Source organism: Tubulanus polymorphus, chromosome 10, assembly GCF_964204645.1.
Source record: "Tubulanus polymorphus chromosome 10, tnTubPoly1.2, whole genome shotgun sequence".
Lineage (NCBI taxonomy): Eukaryota > Metazoa > Nemertea > Palaeonemertea > Tubulaniformes > Tubulanidae > Tubulanus > Tubulanus polymorphus.
Genome location: NC_134034.1, coordinates 299,310 through 326,911, shown reverse-complemented (window position 1 = coordinate 326,911; position 27,602 = coordinate 299,310). Strand labels below are relative to the sequence as shown.

At 41.2% G+C, this 27,602-nt stretch overlaps 2 protein-coding genes and 1 non-coding gene across 3 annotated transcripts; 2 read left to right on the top strand and 1 right to left on the bottom strand.

Moving 5' to 3' along the window:
• The first annotated feature begins 410 nt into the window (after positions 1–410).
• LOC141912168 (uncharacterized) lies at positions 411–22,366 on the top strand. Its single transcript, XM_074803383.1, has 41 exons — positions 411–936; positions 1,682–1,864; positions 2,262–2,337; positions 2,627–2,804; positions 3,640–3,804; positions 4,452–4,598; positions 4,720–4,782; positions 4,924–5,038; positions 5,513–5,637; positions 5,731–5,853; positions 6,364–6,538; positions 6,976–7,089; positions 7,584–7,753; positions 7,930–8,078; positions 8,799–9,056; positions 9,446–9,562; positions 9,809–9,914; positions 10,310–10,450; positions 10,854–11,038; positions 11,120–11,262; positions 11,648–11,834; positions 11,904–12,071; positions 12,334–12,497; positions 12,824–12,941; positions 13,061–13,404; positions 13,518–13,624; positions 13,731–13,874; positions 14,213–14,374; positions 15,160–15,276; positions 15,361–15,494; positions 16,153–16,279; positions 16,452–16,482; positions 16,564–16,694; positions 16,786–16,857; positions 17,389–17,651; positions 18,162–18,292; positions 18,378–18,497; positions 19,000–19,127; positions 19,832–20,005; positions 21,019–21,159; positions 21,504–22,366. Exons 1-41 carry the CDS (start codon positions 411–413, stop codon positions 21,744–21,746), a joined length of 6,465 nt encoding a protein of 2,154 aa, XP_074659484.1. The 3' UTR covers positions 21,747–22,366.
• Positions 22,367–23,059: 693 nt separating this feature from the next.
• LOC141912055 (leucine-rich repeat-containing protein 46-like) lies at positions 23,060–24,600 on the top strand. Its single transcript, XM_074803231.1, has 6 exons — positions 23,060–23,253; positions 23,341–23,452; positions 23,569–23,725; positions 23,873–23,942; positions 24,024–24,193; positions 24,286–24,600. Exons 1-6 carry the CDS (start codon positions 23,102–23,104, stop codon positions 24,480–24,482), a joined length of 858 nt encoding a protein of 285 aa, XP_074659332.1. The 5' UTR covers positions 23,060–23,101; the 3' UTR covers positions 24,483–24,600.
• A 1,485-nt stretch (positions 24,601–26,085) lies between these two features.
• Positions 26,086–26,169, bottom strand: Trnal-cag (transfer RNA leucine (anticodon CAG)). Its single transcript has one exon. It is a non-coding gene; the product is annotated as a tRNA-Leu (tRNA).
• Between the last annotated feature and the right edge of the window lie 1,433 nt (positions 26,170–27,602).

Sequence of the window (27,602 nt, the reverse complement as noted above, 5' to 3'; positions counted from 1 at the left end):
TCAGCCCGATGGCGTGGCGTGCGCGGGCAATTCGACGTAGTCGGTCTGGTCCGTATTTATCTCACTTAGGATTTGAATAGACACCAAAACCTGCTGCAACTGGGTGAATTTGATCGATAGTAAAAATGGAGCAAAGTGAAATTGGTACTGATTATACGACGGTATAACATACGGGCAGGGGGACTATATTTGGGATTCGAACTCGCCTTCAGTTTGGAACTGACTTTCCCGGACATTTGATGACGTCGCGAGATTCCCAGGGTTGAGCGATGACGTCATTGGGAAAGCCGGCGCGTGATTGGTCGAGTTTAAACGACGTATCGATCGTCTGCTTAGCGCGCTCTCGAGTGATGGCTGAATGAACGGAGCGTCAGAGAACAACGAAATGAATAGAAATATCGCCATTCATCATGTATAATAGCTCGAATAACAGTTCGAACAAAGTGAATCCGACTCGAGGATACGGCGGAGAAATGTCTGAACAAACTGCGGCGTCTTGTTCCGACGATCAAGATGCGAATTTCATCCTCAAATTCGCGCGCGGTCAAATCCATCCTCGCGATAAATTCATCCGCATCTGGGAGGATTTTATCGTAGTTTGCGCGATAGTGTCGGTGGTCACCGATATTTTCGCGGCGACTATCGTGTCGAATTTGGCCGGCACGTGGGCTATCAGTTATCTGGTGGATTTTTTCTGGGTGTTGGATATCGCAAAGCGGTTCTTGACGCCGATGATTCGAGATGGAAAAGTGATACACGACCGCAAGTTGTCGAGGCAGTATTACCTACGGGGTCAGTTTACTGTGGATCTGTTAGCTATCTTACCGCTGGAGATTGTTGTCGCTGTTTTACCGGCTCACATGAAAACTCTTCAATACGTGGCTCTCTTCAAAGTCAACAGAGTTCTCAGATTCTACAGAATTGTCTCCCATTTCGGTAAGAAAATTATTAAGAAAAGATGGTCGGCAAAGTTAGATTATGATTTAAATGTTTAATGTTTAAAATGGTTGTTTAAAAGTTAATTAAATGGAAAAATTTGCCCTCTAGAAATAGATTAGAATTGATTGAAACATTTCCTTGGAATAAATTGATGATAGGGCCTCTTAGTCTTAGTCTAGGCCTAAAAAGTAATTATTATTGACTATCAGACTATTGTTCACAACAATTAGAATTTTGATGGCTAAAAATTCCCCTTAGAATAAGATGAAATTTGAATAAAAGGTACGTAGGTTGTCAAATCTACAAATTCTGAAATAGAAGTTACCTTCTTGAAAAGAAGACCATTTTTGGACAGAATTTGAAGTTAATTCTCTCTGGGGAGAGATGCTGGCCATTTTAATTATTCCCTCTCTGCTAGACATAGATCTTATAACAACTTGAAAGTAGAAATACTCTCTCAATTACTCCCAAAATTATCAATACTCTTAAAATCAGAATAATTTCTGTGAATTCTTAAGTAGAGATGACTATTTTTGATGTTAAATTTGTCATTTTTGGAGAGAACTGGTGCAATTACAGGCGATATCGGGTAAGTCTGGTTAGGAGTCAGGAAGCTGCTGGGGGGATGCAGACCAGTGACTACATGATATCTGTAATTGCCAGACTCTGGCTAGGAGTCAGGGGAGGATGCAGACCTCCAGTTTTCCTCTAAACTGATTGATTGATGTCCGGTATATTTCAGACACGCGAGAGAATGAACTCGGCAGTAACACATCACTGATACGTCTGATAAAGTATTCAGTATTAACAATCTGTGCTGTTCACCTGATGGCTTGTTTGTGGTTCGTCAGTGCGTGCGATGGGTATCATCTTACCAGTACTACAACGTGCAGTATAGACTCATGGGCGATGACCGGTATTCTCAGTAAGTATCATTCAACTACTGACCAGGACCACACACAGTAACCAAGGGTCAGTTGCTGAAAAGTTGTTAAAAAATTACCAGTGGATAGTTGACATAGTGACAGTTACAAGTTTATTGTTACTATGGCATTTATCTGCTGGTTATCTTTTTACCAACTTTTCAGCAACTGACCCAGACCAGTATTGACCACATTTCTTGATTAGTTATAAATTGTCCTGCAGACAGCGTCTCCACTAGAGCCTGGCTTCACACGGACTCAAATCCACGGCACTGAGCCACAGTCCAGGTCCAGATCTAAACCTCCCTTCAGGACACTTCATTAAGAGAGCCATGGCTGACTTTGCTTGGATTTAAGATTAGCTTGTGAGAAATGAATGAATGTTTGTTTGTTTTATAGATCTAACAGCTGAAAGTCATTGGGAATCATATTCTGTTAGTTTCTATTACGCTGTAGCGATGTCCACCTCTACTGGGTACGTATCATATAAACCCTGAACCCACAGAACTGTGCCGGTGTTTAATATTGAAATCCAGACCAGTATCTGCATTTTGATTGACTGCTTGCCTGCACAGGATTTAACCCCAGGAACCTTGATAAGAGATGGACCCAGGGATTGATAAGAGATGGCTCGGATTCAACCCCAGGAACCTGGGATTGATGGCTCGGATTCAATCCCGGGATTGATGAGACAAAAACTCCGAACCATCTTTGATTATCATTTTAAACTCATCGTATCGTCTGTCATGTATTGTTGATTGTAGTTATGGAGATATCTCGGCTGTTACGACCGCAGAAAAAGCCTACAGTCTCATCGGAATGTTAATCGGTATCAGTTTGTTCTTCGGGATGCTAATAGGTGGCATTACGTCTGCGTTAACGAACGCTGATTTCCATCGTGCGAACTACGTGCATCGATTAAACGTCATCAAATCACATCTCGTAAGTTCAGTATTTATCTCCCGTTTCAGGTTCCTATCCTTTTAAATAGATCTCGTCCATTGTTTTACAAAAATTATAGGTCTGAGGAGCGTTGATATTGTGAGTCTAACTTCATTTTACTGTCCTATTTGTTAACCCACATGGTCTCGCCTTATTCTGGCCAGCTGCCCTGAAGATATATGTCTTGTGTCCCACATTTGCGGTCTGCTGCTGTGATAGACCCATTAAAAAACAATAGAGTGACGCGACCTGAACCATGATGACTTGAGCCACCAGGCTTCGCGAACCACTGATTGATCGGGAGCCAAATTCCTGTTTAAAACAATGATGCAGCTCCAGCATGAACTTCCGATTTTAAACCTTTTGTTGCTTTGTTTTTCTTGCGATTGAAAATCTGAAAATTATCTAAGATTGCAGACTGCTATTGTATTTGTCCCATCCCCTTTAAAATCGCCATATTCTAAGACTGATGATTGACGGTGATATTTTTCACTCAGTTCTAGAGAAATAAATCTCTACAGCCAGATAGAACACTGTATCGTCCACTTTTACATCCCCTAATTCTGAGATTGATGATTGATGATGATATTTTTCAATCAGTTTATAATAAATGAATCTCTACAGCCAGGACCCAGTTCCACAGTAGTGAGTTAAATTTTGACCCTGAGTTAAAACATTGAAAATGAACTTATTTTAACTCAGAGTTAACTCTAATTCAGAACTGTGGAATTGGATCCCGAACAAGATATTCAATTATTTAGCTTTTAACAACCTGTCAAACCTCGTCCCCGAATTTGGAAGCCGTTTTTTGAGGTATTGTATCTGTTTAATATAGAATGATATGCAGTTGACTCACACAGTGAAGAAACTAGTGTTAGGATACTATGATTATCTATGGGTACGTAAAGGAGGTCAGGTCGGTGAAGGATTATTCTCCGGAATGTCGAACAGTTTCCAAGCTGAAATCGCCCTCGCCTTGAATCAACCCATTCTCGAAAAGGTACGTGTCACATGAGAAACCCGTCGATCCAGGTGGGCTGAATCTTAGTGTTAGTTAAATAGGAAACCACTTTAAGAAAATGGTCTCTGGTTCAAGTTGAATTGAATCGCGTAATTCCATAGGCCTATATTCAATCAAAATTGATTTCAGGCGATAAGAGTCAATAATGATAATCTTTATTTTTCAAAGAAATTGAAACCATTTATAACATAATATTCGTACTAAGCATAAATAAGAGTTAAAATTTAACTAATTTTAACTCCTCTTAACCTAGAACAGTGGGAATAAGCCTTGATTCTATTAAAAGCGCTAAAGATCTGAAAGTTCTCTACAACATAATAGAAAAAGATGACTAATCTATCATCAAAATGCTTCTTCTAATTTCACAAAACTGATCAACACTTAGATCTTGGAGTAATCATTTGAATGAATACTCCAAGCTTAGATTAAGAGTTGTTCGTTGTGATTGTAGGCTGCGTTGTTTGTTGTGATTGTAGGCTGCGTTGTTTGTTGTGATTGTAGGCTGTGTTGTTTGTTGTGATTGTAGGCTGCGTTGTTTGTTGTGATTGTAGGCTGCATTGTTTGTTGTGATTGTAGGCTGTGTTGTTTGTTGTGATTGTAGGCTGCGTTGTTTGTTATAATTGTAGGCTCCGCTGTTTGCTGATCTCGGTGAAGGATTTCTACGCAGTCTCTCGATGAAGGTCGAATCGTCGTATGCTCTTCCCGGTCAGGATATCGTTACTCGCGGAGAGTTCGGCTCCGCGTTGTTCTTCATACAGAACGGCGAGGTCGAGGTAACACTAAAACACGGAATCGATCAAATTTCGACCCTTTTCATTACGTCCGTTGCTTGGAGATTTCTCCCTCCCCCATCCTCCCACTCCCTCCTCAGAATCATATTTCTGATTATTGCAGGTTCTGGATGAAGATGATGAAACACCGGTTGCAACTTTACGCGGAGGCAAATTATTCGGAGAGGTAATAATTTCATTGACCCCTCGTCTAAAATGACTCTTACTTCTTTATTTAACCAAACTCCTAGTTTTAGGGTTTTTGACTTCATCATTTCAAATTTACATCACAGAGAATTTAGATGTGAATTGATTTAATCTATTTAAGTTGAGTTTGATTCTGGAACTGCCGCGTACGGCTACAGTTAGAGCGGTCACTCACTGCGATTTAATGGTTCTCAATAAAGCAGCATTGGTCGAAGTGTTAAAACTATTCCCGGGAGGTAAGAAGAACAATAGTCTGATATCGGTTTAATCTAGAATTATTTGATCTAATCCAGATATTATTTGCAGTAAACCTTTTGAATGATAATGTTTAATCCCAATTTCTCATAAACCAGGTAAATTTGATTCATCCAAAATTTAAGCAGATTCTACTGAAGAATCTTAGTTACGCAATTCCAACTATCGTTTGGTGGCTAACTGGAAATCAGGGAAAAGCCAAGCAAATTTGTTGTCGAGATTTCTTGATTGCGCGTAAAATCAAACAGTTTCCATCTACGTTTTAAGTTACATTTGACTGGTGTTGATTGATTGAATTCTCAGCAGATCAGGTCAGAGAAAACAACGTGTGTATCAAAGTGGCCACTCTGTATTAGATATCAAAGATTCAAGGTTGCTGATTCTATCTTCCCGACCCCGGCCCTTTATATTCCACCCCTAGATTCCAAGACTGCTGATTCTACTTATTCTCTCAGCTCAAGAAAAATTGATTTCGGCCGCCAAAAAGAGATTGGAAGCCGTAAAGAGTTCATCGGTGACGAAATTCAAAGCTCACGCGACCCGCGCCGACTCAGGAGTTCTCATGCCTAATCAGAAAAAGGTGAGCGCTAATGACATCTCGTGACGTTTAAAGTCGGTGGGATTCGATTCTCCTGAAAAAAATGATGTTTGTTTGTTTTTCTATGCGATTCAGGAAATCGAAGGTGTAACTAAAGTGAGTAACGTCGTTAGACGTAAATTATCAATTTGGGAAAATGATGCAGAGATCTACGTTGAACCAGAACAGACACCTCAAACAGTAGCTACTACTAGTCAGGTACGAAAATATCCCCCCCCCCTCAAACACCAGCTGCAACTAGTCAGGTACATCCCCCCTCAAACACAAGCTGCAACTAGTCAGGTACGAAAATATCCCCCCCCTCCCCCTCAAATACCAGCTACAACTAGTCAGGTACGAAAATATACCCCCCCCCCCCCTCAAATACCAGCTACAACTAGTCAGGTACGAAAATATCCCCCCCCCCCCCAAACACCAGCAACAACTAGTCAGGTACATCCCCCCTCAAACACAAGCTGCAACTAGTCGGGTACGAAACTACCCTCCCCCTCAAACAGCAGCTACAACTAGTCAGGTACATCCCCCCTCAAACACCAGCTACAACTAGTCAGGTACAAAAATATCCTCCCCCTCAAACAGCAGCTACAACTAGTCAGGTACGAAAATATCCCCCCCCCCAAACACCAGCTACAACTAGTCAGGTACCCGCCTCTATAAATACCCCTATGACATCATTTCCTGAGCCCTGATGTTATGTTATATTTCTAGGAATCAGGATCTTGTTCGTCGGTTGATGAAATGTGCAGTCAATTCAGTTTATATTTAATTCACCCGAAATCGAAACTGTATCGAATGTGGAATATCTTCATTACTCTCGTCGCTCTCCTCGTTTTCTTCCTCTACACGTATGAGGCGTTCTTCACCGCGTTCGAGGTCGGCTCCGGTAAGATTCATACAGCGTGGTCGCGCTTAAACACTGGATATCGGGGAAAGGTCGGGAATTTTCAATTCTTTTAGATAGTCGGAGAATTTTGTAAAAAAAAGCTGAAAATCAGGGGAATTTAAGACTGAGAAATTTGTTGAGATTGCACGTAATCAAATAGTTTTGTGTTTGCGACTGTGTGTTTAATTGATTGGATTCTTAGCAAGTCAAATAAAGCCCTGGGCCCAGTTTCACAGTCGTGACTTAAGTCCAAAAGTGGTCTTAGATCTTAAGACTGGTCTTAAGTTGTTAGATTGGCTATAGAATAAGTTGGTCTAAGAATGTTCTTAGGCCCCTGATAAAGTTTTATCCTGCTTTGGACGATCATCGAATTCAGCCCGTTGTTATATTGTTAATCCGGTGGGATTAAAGGATTAAGAGGGATTATTATATTTCAGGTTATATGAGCAGTAACGCCGGTAAAGTTACGTTCGCGTTTTCATACGTTTGTGATTTGTGTTTTATCATCGACATCGCGTTCAACTTGAGGACAGCGGTCGTTACGGCTAACGGTGAGAACTCTAATTACTCCCCCAACTGCATCCCTTTACCCCCTCCGCAAACTCATCCCCTTACCCCCTCCCCCAGCTCCATCCCTGGCATCCCCTTAAACTATTAATGCATTCACTCCCAAGGGTTCTACAGGTCTCGCGAGAAATCAAGGAATATTGAAAAGTCAATGAATTTGAGTTTTTCGTATCTTGTTGTTCTTGCTGGTGATTAGTGATGCAAGAGACCTAAAGATAAGAAACGGCCCCCACTGAGAGGATATCTTATAATTCAATCGGGGAATTTAAATTTTTGGTGTCTTGTTGTTCTTGCTGGTGACGAGTGACACAAGGAACCTCTTGATAAAAAACAGCCCCCACTATGTCTTATAAATAATATAATTGTAAATCCGGCAATTTTTGGTCAAGAATCGGTGAAATATTTGGGAACTTTGTATTGTAAGAACTGCTGTACTACCTACTCAGTCCGATATATTATATCTATCTCTCTCGTACAGGATTACAGAAGGATCAGAAAAGTATCGCTCTCTATTATCTGCGACACGGTTTAATACTGGATATTTTAGCTGTTTTACCGTTAGAACTGATCAGTTTAGTTTGGACCGGTAACACAGTATGGACAGCACTCGTCTTCCTTAGACTCAATCGACTATTCAAAGCATGGAAGGTCAGTCAGTTGGTCGGTCAGTCAGTCGGTCTCGGTTGGTCGGTCGGTCAGTTTGTTTGTTTGTTTGGGAATCAGTAAACTCTGTTAAGAGGGTGGGAAAGGAATTTCTGAAATTCGTTTTATTGTTTGTAGAGTTTCGAGAATCTATGATATTTGTGATATTTGATTGTTTGCAGATTTTCAAGTTTTTCGAGAGTTTCGAGATGGAATTATCGGTGAATATCACGTTGATTCGGTTTCTGAAACTGTTGGTATTGATTACGGTAACGACTCATATGCTCGCCGCTATCTGGTATACAGCTGTGTGCCATTTACCGAACTTCCAGTAAGTATAAATCAACCCGCTCGTTGCCCCTTCCTCCATTCTCACCTTGTCCGATTCAAAGGTGTAAGTGTCGGAAGCTGTTTTAAGCCTCAGCTGAACGCCTCCCAGTCCTCAGTTGAAGTTAACTCTAACTATAGGTTGATGGATAATTGATTTTGATTTGAATGGACAACTGTGGAACTGGGGCCAGTTGCTCAAAGGTTGGTTAGAGTCTAACCAGTTGATAGTTGACATAGTGACAATTAAAACTTCATTGTTACAATGGTATTTATCCATTGGTTATCTAAAACCAACTTTTGAGCAACCGGCTCCTGGGTGTTTATTTCTGTGAGTTGATATCTCATTTCTGATTGATGATCTAGAAATCTGATCCTAAAAAATAGACTTCCGGTTCTAGTAATTTATTCACGTTTCAACTATATAACAAAAACTGCCAACTGCTCCCGATTTTCAAATTCGCTATTTGTTTCTTGTATTTTGTCCAGCTTCATTTGAATCTTTCAATTCATATTTCAACAAATAAACCTGTTGGTTACTGATGGTTACTGGCCGCTTTAAGAGGAAACACGCAGTCCATTGACGAGTATAACTGATATATATTCTGTTCACTCGTCATTTCCAGTCGTAATAGATTTTGAAAGGCGCTGCCTAGAAATGGTTATTGCATGGAATTGGCGCTATATAAATTTTGAAATTCATTCATTGATTCGTATATTGTAGATGTTTACCGGACAGTTGGATTTACTATTTGAACGTCGCGGCCGATGAGTTAGACACGTTAAACGATGTAGCTATGAACTACGTGAGGTCGATATACTGGGCGGCTACGTCGATGTCCAGTACTGGATACGGAGATATCACTGCGCGTAGAATCAGCGGTCACATGATCTCGGTCGTCGCTATGATCGCCGGCGTGCTCGTTTACGGATATTGCGTAGCTTTAATCACGGCTACGGTCGCTAATCTAGATTCACCCAAGTGAGTACTACTTGACATCAACCCCCCTATGACATCATCAAATATCCTACTTAAGATTAATCTATAAACACTTCAAGAAAAGATGCCTGCCTTCATGAATTTATCGCCCTCATCTTAACAAGGTTTCATCTAACTGCAAAAGATGACTGCCTTCATAAATCCCCCTATGACATAATCAAATTATCTATCTACCGATGAATCGATCTATAAACTCTTCCACAAAGATGTCAGCTTCCATGAATTCCACTATGATGTCACCAGTACCTCCATGAGATTTCATCCTCAAACTTTTCTTGCAAAGATTAAGATGGCGGGCAACCAGATCCCCCTATGACTTCATCGTCCTCTAGGAAAGATTTTAAGTTCAGTGAAATATGTTTAAATTTCAGGGTGATCTATCAGGAGAGAGTGTTCGCGCTGAAAGAATACCTGAGCGCAAGGAATCTAGCTGCACAACTTCAAGAGAGAGTTCTAGATTATCTAGGATTACTCTGGGATCGCTTCAAGTACGTGTACACCTCCCCCTGACTTACAGATCTCAGTTCGTGTACACCTGCCCCTGATTGACTGAGAGATCTCAGTTCGTGTACACCTGCCCCTGACTGACTGACAGATCTCAGCTCGTGTACACCTGCCACTGACTGACTGACTGAGAGATCTCAGTTCATGTACACCTGCCCCTGACTGACTGACAGATCTCAGCTCGTGTACACCTGCCCCTGATTGATAGTAGTATTGTTTTATTCCACTAGGGGTCAGTATATACCGGGTGGAACGTCACTGATGTATGATATTCCTGTTAAACTGCAAATGGACATCGCTAATGAAGAGATTCTACCCATTCTTGGCAAGGTTAGTGTTTCTACTCATTCAATTATGATTAGCGATGCACTGCATCCCACCCTGTATCAGATCCTGGATGATCTCCTGCGCTGTTTCGGGGAGGGGTGCAGGGATAATCTCCTGCACTGTTTCAGGGGGGGTGGATGCAGAGATAATCTCCTCCTCTGTTTCAGGGGGGGTGGATGCAGAGATAATCTCTGCTCTGTTTCAGGGGGGGGGGTGGATGCAGAGATGATTTCCTGCACTGTTTCAGGGGGGGGGGGGTGCAGAGATAATCTCCTGCACTGTTTCAGGGGGGTGGGGTGGGGTGGATGCAGAGATAATCTCCTGCACTGTTTCAGGGGGGGAGGGGGCGGCGGGATGCAGAGATGATTTCCTGCACTGTTTCTCGTATCTAACTACAGATAAAGATGTTTGAAGAATGCGATGAGGAGTTTCTACAGATGTTGGCTCTTCACTGTAAATCATATTTATTCATGCCACACGATATAATAGTTTACAGCGGAGACGTCGGTCGTGAGTTATACTGTATACGGAGAGGAACCTGTCGCGTGAGTATCACTCATTCTATCCTCATTCAATCACCATGAGAAACATGCCTTCATTCTATCCCCCTGTCACATCATCTTACAGAAAGGGCCTTTCTTCCACAAAATATGTCTTCTGCTTCCATTAATCCCCCTATGACATCATCAATTTGTTTAACAGTGATTTGATCTGTAGACACTTCTAGAAAAGATTTCTGCTTCCATAAATCCCCATATGACATCATCAATTTGTTTAACAGTGATTTGATCAATAGACACTTCCAGAAGAGATGTCTACCTCCATAATTTCCCTAATGACATCATCAAATTGTCTACTAGTGATTAGATCTATAGACACTTCTAGAAAAGATGTCTGCCTCCATAAATCCCCCTATGACATCATCGATTTGATTGGATTAATTTTCAGGTTGTATCGGATGATTTTGATGTTGTATTGAATCATTTATCGGCTGGTGAATATTTCGGTGAAATGGGTTTGATATTCGGTGAGCCGAGAATGTCAACAATACAAGCGGTTACGCACTGCGATATGATTGTCATTTCAAAATCCGATCTCGATCATGTTCTTTCTATGTTTCCCGACATTAAACGGTACGTATTAGCCGACGCTAACGCCCCCTGGATGATCGCTCAAAGATTACCGCGATATATATTTCTATTTTCGTTGTGCAGACAATTCATGAAGGCTGAAAACTCTCGTAATGAGTTACTGAGTAAGAGTGTGCCGGGAACGAGTCCGGGAATGCCTGCTGCTCGCGCCCCCTCCAGACTTACACCTCTACCATCAAAAAACAGAATCGCTTCCATGCATGACCGTAAGTATCTGACTATTTCTTCTATGATGTCATAGGGGGATTTATTGAGTTGGACATCTTTTATGGAAGTGTCTTCAGATCCAATCACTTATTGGTAATTTGATATCATAGGGGGATTCATGGAGGCAGACATCTTTTTTAGAAGTGTCTATAAATTGAAATAACTACTAGGTAATTTGATGATGTCATAGGGGGATATGTAGAAGCAGACATCTTTTAGGGAGATAGATTTGATGATGTCATTGGGGGATATGTAAAAGCAGACATCTTTTAGGGAGATGTATTTAATGATGTCATAGGGGGATATGTAGAAGCAGACATCTTTTAGGGAGATGTATTTGATGATGTCATAGGGTGATTAATGATTTGGAGACATGTTTTTCAGTGTTACAATCGAAGTCATCAGTTGGAGATTCTCTGATTCATAAACCACCGATTGAAAACTTCGCCAAGTTCAACTCGAATCCGAAACCCGGAATGACGAAAGATGAATTAGATAAAGTGGTCGAATTCAATAAACCATTTCTACGTTTAAATCCGGTCGCAAGATTCTTCTCGAAAATGTTGATGAAGTAAGTTAACAGGCACATGTTACAGGCACATGTCACAGGCACTTTATATTGATATTGTTATATTTATAGTTGTACTCTGTTACCGCGAGGTCAGTTTTTATGGTACTGGACGATCGGACGTCTGATATTGTCATTCATCGTTGTTATGGTTACTCCGATGTTTCCGGCGTTTATTTATTTTAACGCTCATGGAATGATCGCGGCTTACATACTGGACTTTCTCTGCCTTATTGACATGTGAGTAAAAAACCATCTATTCATCTACTAGTTATTTCATCTATAGACACCTCTAGAAAAGATGTCTGCCTACATCAATCCACCTATGACATCATCAAACTGTCGACTAGTGATTTGATCTATAGATACTTCTAGAAACTATGTCTACCTCCATAAATCCCCCTATGACATCATCAAACTGTCTACTAGTGATTTGATCTATAGACACCTCTAGAAAAGATGTCTACCTCCACAAATCCCCCTATGACATCATCTGTTTCAGGTATGTGTCATTTCACATTGGTTATTACAATAAGAAGAATGTATTGGTTTCGCACCCGTTGAAAACGTCCAGACATTATTTGAAGACAAATTTTCTCATAGATCTCGTATCTATTTTACCGTTTGAACTGATCGGTGCGGCGGTATTCGGCTTCCAGATGGACTGTAAGTACCTCACACACCCACACATCCCTCGTGAGGTATCATCGATAGTTGAAGTGTTCTCTGTGATCCCTCGCGAGGTATCGTCGATAGTTGAGGGGTTCTCTAAGATCCCTCGTGAGGTATCGTCGATAGTTGAGGGGTTCTCTAAGATCCCTCACGAGGTATCGTCGATAGTTGAAGTGTTCTCTAAGATCCCTCGCGAGGTATTATCAATAGTTGAGGTGTTCTCTGTGATCCCTCGTGAGGTATCATCGATAGTTGAAGTGTTCTCTATGATCCCTCGCGAGGTATAATCGATAGTTGAGATGTTCTCTCTCTCGCTGTAGATGTGAGTGTTAAAGTGATCGCGTTGTGCAGATTCAATCGTATCTTGTTGTTCTATCGTTTGCCGTTGCTGTTTTCTCATCTGGAAGATCGGATCGAAACTAGGGCGGCTCCGCTCAGGTTCGTATTGTGCTCGGTTTAAACGGGTTGGCGCCACTGACTGAGGGAATGAAAAAGAAATCGAGAAAAAGTCTGGGACAAATTTTATCAAAAATCTAGAAAACTTTCTTGTGTTACAGGGCTGTGAAGTGTACCGTTTATACAGTAGTGTTTATACAACTGATGTTGTGTTCGATGTTTATACTCGCGTGTCCACCGGTTTACGCTGAGGAGGAAGAAGAGCATCACGAAGAGGAAGGAGGAGGAGGAGGCAACAGTACCGATGACGATGACGACGAGGATGAAGATCACCACGGCGACGATGATGATGACGACGACGATGACGGAGACGGGGAAGAAGGGGAAGATCACGAAGAAGAGGAAGAAGAAGGAGGTCACGGCGAGAACGCCGTCGAGAGAATCGTCAACGGTTACTATTGTCGCGAACATTGTTGGTTAACGGCTTCAGGAAAAACACATCTCGGTGAGTGAGGAATAAAACTGCGTTTAGATTGAATTGTTTTAATCCCGGTGTAAAACTGTGCGTGTCGTTTAGATTGAATTGTTTTAATCCCGGTGTAAAACTATTTGTTGTAGATGAAGGAATGGATGCTTTCTTTGTGAATTGTTTCTATTGGGCGTCAGCTACTGCTTTATCAGTCGGGTACGGAGATTTATCAGCTGATGTCGATTATATACCTGAGGTTAGTTACCTCCTCCTCTCTCACCTCCCTCTCTCCACCTCAACCTTCTCTCTCATTCACCCCCCCCCTCTTCTCTCTCCCCCTCACTGCTCTGATATATTTCTAGATGGTATATGCGTTTGCCGCTATGGTGTTGGGTGTAGCGTATTTCGGCTGGGTTATCGCGTCTGTTGCTGCCGTTGTTGCCAATGCCGACGCGTCTAAAGGTCGATTTCAAGCGCGGATCAGTAACATGGCTCATTTCATGAAGGTTAGTTCAACATACGTGTTCGCTCGAGTTTTAGGACCTGGGGCCAGTTCCATAGTTCAGACTTATGTCCATAAGCGGTCTCAAATCACAAAACTTGTCTTAAGTTGTTAGATTGGCTATAGAACTAAGACGGTCTTAAGTCTAAGCCAGTACTATGAAACTGGCCCCTGCTGACTAAGAAAATATCAAAATACCCTGAAAGTAATCTGAATAATTTTTAGTTCATTTTCAATTGAAATATTATATTTGATGATGAATTATTATTATTTGGTGGAACAATTAAAGAGATATCAGACGGAGAACTGTACAGAAGAATCATGTATTGAATGTTTATTTAGGACTTTAAGATAAATGAAGATATACAGAGTCGTATGATGGCACATTACGAGTACGTGTGGAGACGAACGGCTGGTATCGATCCGGAATCACTATTTAACGGTTTACCTGTTTCATTACTCAGTGATATTACCTATAGTCTTTATAAAGATGTGCTCGGTAATGTAAGTACCTACCTACCTCCCTCTCAGCCTCCCTACCTCCCTCTCAGCCTCCCTACCTCCCTCTCACCCTCCCTACCTCCCTCCCACAATTAATACTCCCTACCTCCCTCTCAGCCTCCCTCCCTCTCAGCCTCCCTACCTCCCTCCCACAACTAATACTCCCTCCCCTACCTACCAGCTCCCTCTCAGCCTCCCTACCTACCTCCCTCTCAGCCTCCCTACCTACCTCCCTCTCAGCCTCCCTACCTACCTCCCTCTCAGCCTCCCTACCTACCTCCCTCTCAGCCTCCCTACCTACCTCCCTCTCAGCCTCCCTACCTACCTCCCTCTCAGCCTCCCTACCTACCTCCCTCTCAGCCTCCCTACCTACCTCCCACAACTTATCCTCCTTCCCTACCTCTCTGAGAAATGAGGTTTTGAATTGGGGAAAAGTAAGATACTCTCACACTACTAAACACCCTGTCGCTCCACTGCTATTGTTAGAGCTCTGTTGAACTCTACCCACCTCCCACTTTACATGGAAATTCTGGGCTCAGTTTCACAGACCGAGTATCAAAGTTATCCCTAGGGGTAACTCCTCAATCTGGGTAACAACCATCGTAGTAACAATGAGAAACCATGGTTATAACTGACAAATTTCAAAATATTCCTAGCGACTATTTTGCTTCCACATCTATGAGACCCAATCCAGGATTTTTGCAGTGAAAGAAAAGATGAAAAAGTAGAATGTGTTCAATTTGTCTAAGATTTTTAACACCGGTTGTATGTGTTGTATTTTGCTGTAGTTGTCAGTGTTCCGTGGAACTGATACAAACTTCCGTAAAATGATCGCTCGTAGAATGCAACCGTTATTCTATCTGAAAGGAGAATATATTCTACATAAAAACGACATCGGAACCGAGGTCAGTCAGTCTGTCGATCGATCGGGTATTGGTAAAACTCGGATTTGGAATCAGGTTATGTCATGTTTACGTGTTTTATTGTAGATGTTTTTCATACAAGAAGGTTTTGCGGAAGTAGTAAATGAAGATACGGGTGAAGTGTTACATATTCTACCGACAGGAACTGTATTCGGTGAGATGTCTCTTCTATCGGAGGGACCGCGATCTTCATCCATCAGGTAAAATATCAGATCCACAGTTTGAAACTCAAGTTCCACAACTTTAGATCCAGATCCACAGTTTCACAGTTCTAAACTCAGTTCCACAGTTCAAAACTAGATGTATTTATTGTGTAGAGCTGGTAGTAATGTAGATGTATTTATTGTGTAGAGCTGGTAGTAATGTAGATGTATTTATTGTGTAGAGCTGGTAGTAATGTAGATGTATTTATTGTGTAGAGCTGGTAGTAATGTAGATGTATTTATTTGTAGAGCTGGTAGTAATGTAGATGTATTTATTGTGTAGAGCTGGTAGTAATGTAGATGTATTTATTGTGTAGAGCTGGTAGTAATGTAGATGTATTTATTGTGTAGAGCTGGTAGTAATGTAGATGTATTTATTGTGTAGAGCAGGTAGTAATGTAGATGTATTTATTGTGTAGAGCTGGTAGTAATGTAGATGTATTTATTGTGTAGAGCTGGTAGTAATGTAGATGTATTTATTGTGTAGAGCTGGTAGTAATGTAGATGTATTTATTGTGTAGAGCTGGTAGTAATGTAGATGTATTTATTTGTAGAGCTGGTAGTAATGTAGATGTATTTATTGTGTAGAGCTGGTAGTAATGTAGATGTATTTATTGTGTAGAGCTGGTAGTAATGTAGATGTATTTATTTGTAGAGCTGGTAGTAATGTAGATGTATTCCAGTTGAAGAAGAAAGACATGGATGACGTTCTAACATTTTATCCAAACATCAAACAAAACATCATTGCATTAGCGAGCGAAAGAACTAAAAAACCATCTCTCGTGAGTTTTTTAACTGAGATTATAATAAATCTGTTAATTTATAATGATAATGATTATCTGTAAATTATTATAGCACAGATTTCATTCAAAAAAATGTTCACCTGCACTTTTTCACCAGTTTATAAATCAGATCCATCCTTTCCTTTTTAAATATTTTCTATTATAAAAACAGGATATCCAAGGAACTCCGTCAAAACCGATGCGTGAGTGTCATCTCGAAAATTATATCTAAAAATTGTACAATACTGATTGTTTAATTCGGGATCACTTTCAATTTTTCACAGTTAATACGAAAGCTGAACCGAAGTTCTGGGAAACGGAATGGACGATCAGTCCGCACTCTATTCTGGTTCGAGTTTGGGATAAAATCTCCGTCGTTTTGGCATTGGTTTCGTCGTTTCTAGTAACCTATCAGGTACGTTATTCAATAGTAAAACAGATCTGTGAAGATTCTGCTTTGAGCTGCTGTGATTGCTGCTATTTGAAATGTCTTGTCTGTGTTTCAGGCGTCGTTTCATGACTATAATTGGGGAATGTTCGGTTTTAATTACGCCTGTGAAATATTCTTCTCCTGTGAGGTATGTTAAATCTCTGATATCAGCGATTGTCCAACTCGATAAAATAACCACAAGTCAAATTTGTCCCATCCGAAAAGATCCAAATTTCAGCGTTGTAAGTTTAAACATGGTCTTAAATGTTTCGACTAGTGTTAAGTTGTTAGATGGATTAATATATAGAACTGAGATGGTGTTAGATCGGTCTTAAATCTAAACCATGATTATGTAAGTGTCGACTGTCTTTAAGTTTGACTGGACTCAAATTGAAATGAGTTTATTTCCGATAATTTCACCATAAATTCAAATTAGAGCTGTCAGTGCTGAGTAACAAGAGGGTCCGAGTTCTGCTACTGGCTGCTTACAGTGTGCGGGTAACACTTCAAAGGCAGCGGTCCCGTCGTGAGGTTAAATGAATAATCCTACGGGGTTCGTCTCGGGAAACCAAGATCCCAACGACATAAAGCCAAAACAAACAAACAAACTCTGACCCTGCGTACAACTCTAACCCATAGTCCCCCGGTTCGAATTTTAACTAACTGATTTCTGTTGTAGATATATTTGAATCTTCATCGTCAGTTTTACGATATGAACGGTAACCTAGTAACCGATCACAGTCGTTGTCGTGAAGCGTATAAACGTAGACGCAGCGGACTTGCGTTTGATTTAATCTCTACCCTACCGCTCGATGTATTCGCTTTCGCCGCCGTTCCCGAGATACGATACGCCGTGCTTACCTATCTACGCGTTCATCATCTATTCAGATTGTTGAAAGTTCGAACTTTCTTCCAGTCCTGGGAAGATCAGGTCAACGTTAAGTGAGTCACTTTTAAAATACTCCAGGGTCCGGTTCCACAGTTCTGAGTTAAGATTTGACCCCGGGTTAAAACATTGAAAATGAACTAACTTTAACTCACAACTGTGGAACCGGGTCCAGATGCCGTCATCTGAGCCGTTCCCATTTTAATCCTCGGACCTCTGTCCCTGGTTCGAATTAAACCCTTATTCCTCCTATATAGCAGGGTCATTGACCTGAAAAACTTGGAAAACTACAAGAATTTGATGAACTTTACTTAAAACCTGGAAAACATCAGATAATGTTAATGGTCATGTGTGTCTTTATTAATGCTTGATTCAATGGAAAAATTAATGAATTATTTCATTTTAAACCTAGAAATTTCTCTGGGAAAACTCGGGAGTTTTGTAAATGGGCAGAAAGCAGCGCCGCCCCCTCTCTCCCTCTCCCCCTCTCTCTCCCCTTCTCTCTCCTTCTCTCTCCTCTCCCTCTCCCTTCTCTCCCGAGTTATTGATGTAATTTGATATTTCAGTTTGATGTTGGTACGAGTTTTACAGCTCGTATTTCAGTTAGCTGTTTGTATACATTTACAAGCTTGTATCTGGTTTGTAATCGCGTGTCCCGGGATGAACTGTTCGGAACACTCGTGGTTTATTGAAAGCGGTAAGTGTACGGTCTGCACCAGCAGCAGCAGCACGACCAGCAGCAGCAGCAGCTGCAGTGATTAATCATGTATTGTGTGTTACAGGTACTGATTTAGTAGCGACTACACCTGTATTGAGATATATGGAATGTTTATATTGGGTCGTGGCTACGATGACATCTACGGGATTCGGTGATATTCACGCTTATACTCAGATCGAAATGGGTAAGTCTTTACTCTTCAACACTGACACAGGGTGGCGCCACTTACATGGAAATCAGGGAAAAGTGGGGGCGTGTAAAATCAAATAATATCCACGTACGATTTACGTAGGTCTATTTGACTGCGTTAATTGATTGGATTCTTAGCGCAACGGGTCGGAAAATAATGTGCATGTCAAGGAATAGTCAGGGTTAAAGCAAATGAGATACCAGTAAAAAAGGCCGCCCTCTCAACTCCTCAACCCTCTCTTCACACAGTTCTACGGTTCATCAAATAAAAGTTGTTGAAATTAGTTCATTAGAGAATTATAGACTTGATGAATTGTGTAACTGAGTTGTGGGTAAAAATGTGTTTATTCGTCAATAATTCAACCCCAGAACCCAGCTCCTAAATAGGAACCCCGCTCCTAGCTAGTTGTTTGTCAAATTCGATTGTAAAGTTAAGAAGTTCATCGCATTGAGAGGCGAATATAACGGTGTTGTAATAATTGAATTGTGTGTTTCAGTAATTGCGAGTTTAGTGATGTTTGTCGGTAAACTGATGTTTGGATTCGTACTGGCGAACATAGCATCAACTCAATCAAACACGGCGGCTCATAAAATATCATTTGATTCACATATTGAGGGTGTTAATGTAAGTATTTATTACCTTCAAATATTTTCAGAGTTTCTTTCTGTAGTTCTCCGAGCTCTCCACCCCCGACAATTGATAGTTTGAATACTGACAGTGACAGAGTTTCTTTCTGTAGTTCTTCTCTGAGCTCTCCAGCCCCGACAATTGATAGTTTGAATCCTGACAGTGACAGAGTTTCTTTCTGTAGTTCTTCTCTGAGCTCTCCACCCCCGACAATTGATAGTTTGAATACTGACAGTGACAGAGTTTCTTTCTGTGATTCTTAGCTCTCCAGCCCCGACGATTGATAGTTTGAATCCTGACAGTGACAGAGTTTCTTTCTGCATGTTCTGTGATTCTTAGCTCTCCACCCCCGACAATTGATAGTTTGAATCCTGACAGTGACAGAGTTTCTTTCTGTAGTTCTCTGAGCTCTCCAGCCCCGACAATTGATAGTTTGAATCCTGACAGTGACAGAGTTTCTTTCTGTGATTCTTAGCTCTCCACCCCCGACAATTGATAGTTTGAATCCTGACAGTGACAGAGTTTCTTTCTGTAGTTCTCTGAGCTCTCCAGCCCCGACAATTGGTAGTTTGAATACTGACAGTGACAGAGTTTCTTTCTGTAGTTCTTCTCTGAGCTCTCCACCCCCGACAATTGATAGTTTGAATACTGACAGTGACAGAGTTTCTTGCAGATAAAAAAATAGATATTTGTTTTTTCAGATGCATTTGAAAGAACGTAAGGCAAACATAGTTCTGAAGCAGAGAATTACGGATTATTATGAATATATTTGGGCTCGTAATCGAGGAGTTGATTCTAGATCTCTGTTTCCCGATGCACCGTACACTCTGATTGAAGAGATATTCCTCTCTCTTTACGACACTATGTTACACAAGGTATGTTTGAAATCTGCAGCCTGGAACCCTTGAATCTATCCCCTCAGGCACCACAATCTGCAGCCTGGAACCCTTGAATCTACCCCCTCAGGCACCACAATCTGCAGCCTGCAACCCTTGAATCTATCCCCTCTGGCACCACAATCTGCAGCCTGGAATCTGCACCCCTCGGGCACAACAATCTGCAGCCTGGAACCCTTGAATCTATCCCCTCAGGCACCACAATCTGCAGCCTGGAACCCTTGAATCTATCCCCTCAGGCACCACAATCTGCAGCCTGGAACCCTTGAATCTATCCCCTCAGGCACCACAATCTGCAGCCTGGAACCCTTGAATCTATCCCCTCAGGCACCACAATCTGCAGCCTGGAACCCTTGAATCTATCCCCCTCAGGCACCACAATCTGCAGCCTGGAATCTGCAGCCCTCGGGCACAACAATCTGTAGCCTGGAACCCTTGAATCTATCCCCTCAGGCACCACAATCTGTAGCCTGGAACCCTTGAATCTACCCACTCAGGCACCACAATCTGCAGCCTGGAACCCTTTCTACCCACTCAGGCACCACAATCTGTAGCCTGGAACCCTTGAATCTATCCCCTCAGGCACCACAATCTGTAGCCTGGAACCCTTGAATCTACCCACTCAGGCACCACAATCTGTAGCCTGGAACCCTTGAATCTACCCCCTCAGGCACCACAATCTGCAGCCTGGAATCTGCAGCCCTCGGGCACAACAATCTGTAGCCTGGAACCCTTGAATCTATCCCCTCAGGCACCACAATCTGTAGCCTGGAACCCTTGAATCTACCCCCTCAGGCACCACAATCTGCAGCCTGGAATCCGCAGCCCTCGGGCACCACAATCTGCAGCCTGGAATCTGCAGCCCTCGGGCACCACAATCTGCAGCCTGGAATCTGCAGCCCTCGGGCACCACAATCTGCAGCCCTCAGGCACAACGATTTAAAATGTTCAGATATAAAAGTGTAATAATTTGAATGTGTTTGTTTCTATAGATTGAACTATTAAAAGACGGTGAATCAAGTTTCTTCAGAATGTTAGCCCCGAAAGTGAAGATAATCTTTCATTTACCGGGAGATTTCATCGCGATTGAAGGAGATTATGACGACCATGTTTTATATATACATAAAGGACAGGTATTCGATTAATTATCAATGTGTTAATTACAGTAGAACCTCGTTAACACCGTGGCTCATAAAAGGGGTCGAGATTGAATCTATCTGTTTGAATTATCGTCCTCATGTGAAGTAATCAAAGATGTGCGATTAAATCAAAAATTTTAGATAAGAGATTTTGCGGACCCCGGTTTCAGTTTCACAGTTCAGTTAGATTTGAGCTAAAACATTTGAAAAGAACAAATTTCTAGAATAAGCCTCGAGAGTCAAATTTAAATGTGAAATATAGAACTGAATCCTGGCTTTGAATCAGATCGAGTTCAATTTACATAAATTTAATATTTCAATCTTGTTTCTGGATTCAGGCACAATTAGAATCACTTGCGACTGGTACTGTTGAACCGTTAGCAGAAGGCAGCGTTATCAACGAGCAGAGTTTGATATATCGAATTCCTCATCAATTCTCGTTGAAAGCCGTATCTCACGTCGATATCTTCGCGTTATCGAAATCTGATTTACACGAAGTTTTGAGTCATTATCCGGAGCTTCGAGAGAAAGTGAAAAATCAAGCTGAAAAACAGTACGGCCATCTACGTGGAACTGTTTAAACGCTTCCCCTAGCCGCTCCACGATACAGGACTTTATTCCCTTCTAGATCTGTGCTAGAAGTTAAATTTGGTGTCAACTGGACTGTGTGTGTGTGGACAATTGGAATTGTTTCATCTTTTGACGAGGACTTGGGCTTAAAAATGAAATATCGTTTAGTGAAAAAAGTTCTGTTCTGGAATATTTAGTTTCCTCCGGAACCAAAGCCGAAAAACTTGAACCATCTTTTAGTGAAAAAAATTCTGTTCTTGAATTTTTAATTTCCTCGGAACTCATGTTGAAGAACTTAAACTAATTTGTCCTATTTCAATTCCATGAGGAACGTCACAAGGGAGGAGTAAGGATTGTAATGGACATAAGGCAGGGAGGTCATAGTGTGGGGTATAAGACCGGAAGGTGTCACAGGGTCAGGGTAGGGCCTGTGACTGGTCCCTAATCCTTCATATATTCCAATCCTTTGTAAATAAGTTGTTACGTATTTATTGCGAGAAAAAGAATTGTTTTTTTTGGTATTTTTAATGAAAAATAGTTATATTTTGTTAAAGAAATGTTTTATTTTTTATGAATTGAAAACTTTAATTTTTTGTTTCTGAAGAAAACATGTTTTTGCGTAAATTTTAATCGAATGAATTTTTGAATAAAATTGTTTTTTCTTGTGAGAAATGAATTTGTTATTTTTGCTTCTCTGTTTGTTGGAGTTATTTTGAGGATTCGAACCTGGGACAACCCGTTTAAGGCAGATTCGAACGGGACACCCTTAGAAACCCTGACTAGAGCCGGGGGTAGAGAAAACTCATCCATGATTATAAATACTTTTTTCTTTATTGAAACACTATAAAACAATAAAACTTATTCTCTAATTGAAAAAAAATTAAGTTTCATGATATAAGCTAGGTGGCAGCACCATACGGTCCCCTAGTGGGATTTCTGTGAACTAATAGAATAACGCGGGCCGGCTCGATTACGATTCGTTGTATACTCTTTCATGAAATCATATACAGTCATTTTCAGTAAAAGAAGTTTAAAACTGACAGTTTTAGAGCAGAGCACCGTAAAATAGGCGTTTATATCTAAAGTTCCGGCGATCCGGCCCGCAATATTACGTTAGTTCAAAGAAATTCCGCTAGGTGACCGTATGGTGCTGCCACTCAGTTGTGCTACGCCACTTTTAGATCAAGTATTTTTTATGGAAAGTATTTAATGGTTAAGGGCGCTAATTGGAAAAATACAATTACACCTACAAACCTCGATTTATTTCATTATTGACACCAATATATTTTAATTTGATTTAATTTGTTACACTTCCGCATGTAAACACAATTCAACTCAATATATTTATTGCTACAAATAGCAAGAAATGTCATCGTCTCTGCGCTCGCTGGAAGAAGAGAATGACGGTGATGATGTGGTGCTGGTTCACGGTACCAGACTCTCTCTTCATGTTATAGCCAAGAGGAATCTATCCGAATTCAATGCGAATTTAGCGCTGTCGAATTCACAGGAGAAGTTGTAAGAAGAATTCGAATTATTCTTATCTCGTCAACTCTCTGTGGAGTTTGATTGATTGATTGTTTTGATGTTGTTTCCTCCTCTCAGGTTGAACGCGTTGGATAAAGTCACCCACGTTCGTTTAGATCGAGAAAATATTAGCAGAATCGACAATTTAGAATTACTGGGTAAAAATGTGACAAATTTATACCTTCAAGCGGTAAGAGTTTCCGCACTCCCCTGGATCTCATCTCAGTAATAAGGAGAACCCCCTGGATCTGGGTGTTACGGAGAATCAAAATGTTTCTCAAAATTGCGTTTCTTTTTAATTTTCAGAATTTGATCGTTAAAATCGAAAATTTAGAATGTTTGACGAATTTGTCGATTTTGATGCTGGCGAACAATAAAATAAAGCGCATTGAAAACTTATTGATGTTAAAACGTCTGAAGTTACTGGATCTGTCTGAAAATATGATCGATACCGTTGATATAGGTAACACTTCCTGTTCCCTCCTGGATAGTCCAAATACAAGATGATCTTAATGGTTCAGTCCCTTCTGGGTAACAGGACATGTACCATCTTCCTACACGGGCTACATTTACAATTGGTTAAAATTGTGATTTTGTTTTTTAAATTCAGATGAAATTCCGCAGTCACTGGTGATTCTGAATCTTGTTGGTAATCGATGTACACAGATTCCTGACCACAGGTAACTACGTTCTGTCTTATTTAACTTTGTGAAACTTTCTCCTCGTAATTCGTGTCTTTAATTCTCATTGTTGACTAATAGGGGGCGTATGATACAAGATTTACCGAATCTACGTCAACTGGACGGCGTGCCGGTCAGCAGACAGGAGCGCGTCGAATCGGGATTCGTTGTATCTGAATCTGAGGACGATGAGAACGACGATGAGGAGGTGGAGAGTGATGAAGATGAAATCGATTTGAACTCTATTGAAGGTAAAATCTCTGTTTTAAAGCTTCATGAAATTGCAGATTATCGGCTTCAATTAAACCGCAATCTATTTCAATGGGAATCCCTTTATTTCTAGGAATCTTCAAAACTACGACAGACGATATTATAGCCCGTTCAAAATTACGCGTGCAACAAGTTCTAAGCGAACATTCGAAACGCGAGGATTTTTTAGATGAAATACGCTGTGAATCTGCTGCCAGTACAGCTCCGCTATCAGCTCGCTGGATGGATAAACATAATCCTTCTAATTCGTTAAACATATCCAATCAGTAAATTACGTTACTTTGCATCATTTCCGTCCTGAGGCATTTTGTTTAATATTTTAATTATTTATGTACGAATTTATTTGAAAGAGAATTAAATTAGAAATGTTTATATTGTTTTACCAAAATATATTCGTGGTTCCTCTTTGGGATGTTTTGTGCTCTGTGGTTAGTGTTGAGAGGAAAAGGAAGATTTGTGGACACAATGGTTACTGGATACACGCGGATGGATGGCGATAGAAATAAATGGTTTAAAAAATCCTGCTGAGTAGGAATGGTAAAAATCTCGCATGGTGGAAGTGTGGGTTACCCACGCCTAGAGACCTAGACTGCGACCTGAACGCAGCGTCTTAGACTTACTGACGTTACTGCGTCCGAACGAGCATTATTGGCCCAGAAACAACTTTACACGCGTGCCAAATCAATGTGCCCGGGCAAAATCTGACCCGAACAAAAATGTCGGACCAGGCCCGCCAAACTTAAGCACGGGTCAAATTCCGGAAGTTGCTCACATTGTTAGTATATATCGAGTTATGTGTGAGCGCGTTCTCTAATTGGCCCAAATTGGGCTCGAGCCTGATCCATGCAAAATCGTCTACGTGTGATCACGGCTTTTATTTCCAGGCCAAAATTTGTGCCAGTTTGGGATTTGTTGTTATTTGTGACTCCTGAAGGGGCCTATCAGTGGTTAACAAATAAAATATATAGATATTCAATGCGGGGTCCTTTTTACGGATTGATTTAACTTATAATTCTTTAATTAGGTTCCAGACTCAGTGAACCACAGATAAAACAGAATCAATCGTAGAGCGATGGTGGAAACAGTTCCAGCACTGGGCGAGAGCGGCGCGGTGGTAGCACGTGCTACTGTCACGAACATTTCGTGCTCTTATTCCGTCCCCCCAAAAATTATGCTACCCTCATCTCAACAGCGGTCCCTGGACTTCTGCCCCTTATAATGAAAGAACGTGTAGTCGCCCCAGGAGCTGTCAACGGGACTCAGCGTCAAAACAAACACTGTTGTGATGGCGGAAACATCGTGTGGAAATGTTGTGGAACTGATCTAATTATATCGCGTATTGTCTTTTAGTTGTATAGGTGATTAGTTACACAAAGACGGCACTCACGAACCACGGGGGGCAGCACGACGAACTGATGTAATTAATACAGATGGCTTCATTATATAAACGACAATACCTGGCGCGTGCAGTCTATTCGCCGCGTCGTGTTCTCCATCTCCATCCGTAACTGATTGTGGATATTTCAGTATGGGCAAAATTGTTGCAGTTTTGGTTAATTTCATCGGTGGCAATTTGATCAAGGTACGTGGTGCTCCTCCCCCAGAGCTTCAGACAGAACTTTTACAAGCAGCTAATGATATTTTATTATTCACTTTATTTGTCATTGAGAGAAATCTAATTGAAAATGGTTATATTATTTTACCAAAATATATTTGTTGTTCCTCTTTGAGATGTTTTGTTTTCTGTGGTTAGTGTTCAGGGGAAAAGGATGATTTGTGGACACGCTGGTTACTGATACAGGCGGCATTGAAATATAGATGGCGATAGAAATAAATGGTTTAAAATTCTAAAAGGAATCGTAAAATAATGACATGTCAGAAGTGGGATTCGAACCCACGCCTAGAGAACTAGACTGCGACCTGAACGCAGCGCCTTAGACCACTCGGCCATCCTGACTTATTGATTTGACGACTCCAGTTCAAAATGCGATTTGGGATTTTCTGTAATTTGTGGAGCCGTTTTTCACGGTTTAGAACTTGTGTTGAAGTTTAATTACATAATTATGTGTGATATAAGTCCATAAAGTATTTATGAATGTAGGTCTACAAAAGGTTTCAAAATCGTGGACGCGACGTTTCGAGCTATATAGATCATCGCCGTGGTAAATGTACCACGGGGACTAGAACAAGTTTATCGTAAATTTGTCTTTATTTTCAGTTAGTAACTTGTGTAACGTGTACTTTTACGAACAACTCAACAGCATCAACAACAAGCAGCAGACGACAGTTCAGGTAAAACACAGTTTGCGAGACGTCTGTCTGTCCGGAATCGTATTAACGGCACGCGGAACCCCAATAGCGGCCACTGACTTGGCTCCGGCCTTCATGTTTCCCTAGATCCGCCCCTCTGAGGCCAGTGGCCAGTTTTAAGGAAAATAGAATTGACGACTTCTCAAATGTCTTTGAATATTTGGGTCCGGGTTGAGTGCGCATCTTCTAATAGCATTGAATAATGTTTTTTGTGAATATCTTCAGGTGCTCTTCAGGGCTGGTGTGCTGTGACGATTCGTGTTGCTACGCGACGAGACGTGACCAACCTCCAGACGACCGAACTACATTGTTTATATATAGAGCCTGGTATTTCTGGTGAGAGATAATCGTTATCAAACGGCTTCCGCCATTGTTACCGTTACATAGCAACGATACTCATTATAATCAATCGGGCGAAATCAATAATATTAATCAATATATTATGCTTATGTAAGGTACGGTGTTTACTGTTCTCAAACAATTCCGCTTCTTCAACTAAACACCCCCCCCCCCCCCCGGCCCTCAACCAAGGCCACGGAATCCTCCATCGGGGTCCGGGGTTGTTGCCCAAACGGTTGTCCAGGGTTAAGCAGTGAATATATATAAATGTCATCACCAGTGATATTGCTACTTTCATTGTCATTTGGTAAAGTTGATAAACAAACAACGTACTTTTCTGCGACGGCTCCAATTAAACCCAACCCTGGGTTCGCCGAATTAAACCCATATATCTGTAGAACCAAAACCAAGACCCAGATCACACTGTGGGATTGGGTCCAAGAAGTTACTACAGGTATAATTAAAAATGAAGATAAGATGAATTTTTCATACATGTATAATGGATTCTATTTTGAACTGCAGGTTTGCACTATCTGTCGCGTTCTGGTTCCTATTCCTGTCGTGTTTAAATTTATTGCGGTCAAAACGAAAACTTCTTCAAATCCACGCCCTAGAGGGCAGCACTGCAGGTGGGACATTGAATTCTAACGAAACCAATTATCACGGTCAGTACCACCACAACGGCGGGGTCACGAGGACAAGATGGCTGCTCATTTCAACACCCAATGACGTCATAAACTA

Excerpts from the sequence above, each read along its gene's own strand:
- LOC141912168 (XM_074803383.1), top strand. The coding sequence starts at position 411 with ATGTATAATAGCTCGAATAACAGTTCGAACAAAGTGAATCCGACTCGA. Across the intron at positions 13,875-14,212 it reads ACATGGCTCATTTCATGAAG|GACTTTAAGATAAATGAAGA; the intron begins GTTAGTTCAACA and ends ATGTTTATTTAG. Across the intron at positions 15,495-16,152 it reads CCGCGATCTTCATCCATCAG|AGCTGGTAGTAATGTAGATG; the intron begins GTAAAATATCAG and ends ATTTATTTGTAG.
- LOC141912055 (XM_074803231.1), top strand. The coding sequence starts at position 23,102 with ATGTCATCGTCTCTGCGCTCGCTGGAAGAAGAGAATGACGGTGATGAT. Across the intron at positions 23,453-23,568 it reads CAAATTTATACCTTCAAGCG|AATTTGATCGTTAAAATCGA; the intron begins GTAAGAGTTTCC and ends TTTAATTTTCAG. Across the intron at positions 23,943-24,023 it reads ACACAGATTCCTGACCACAG|GGGGCGTATGATACAAGATT; the intron begins GTAACTACGTTC and ends GTTGACTAATAG.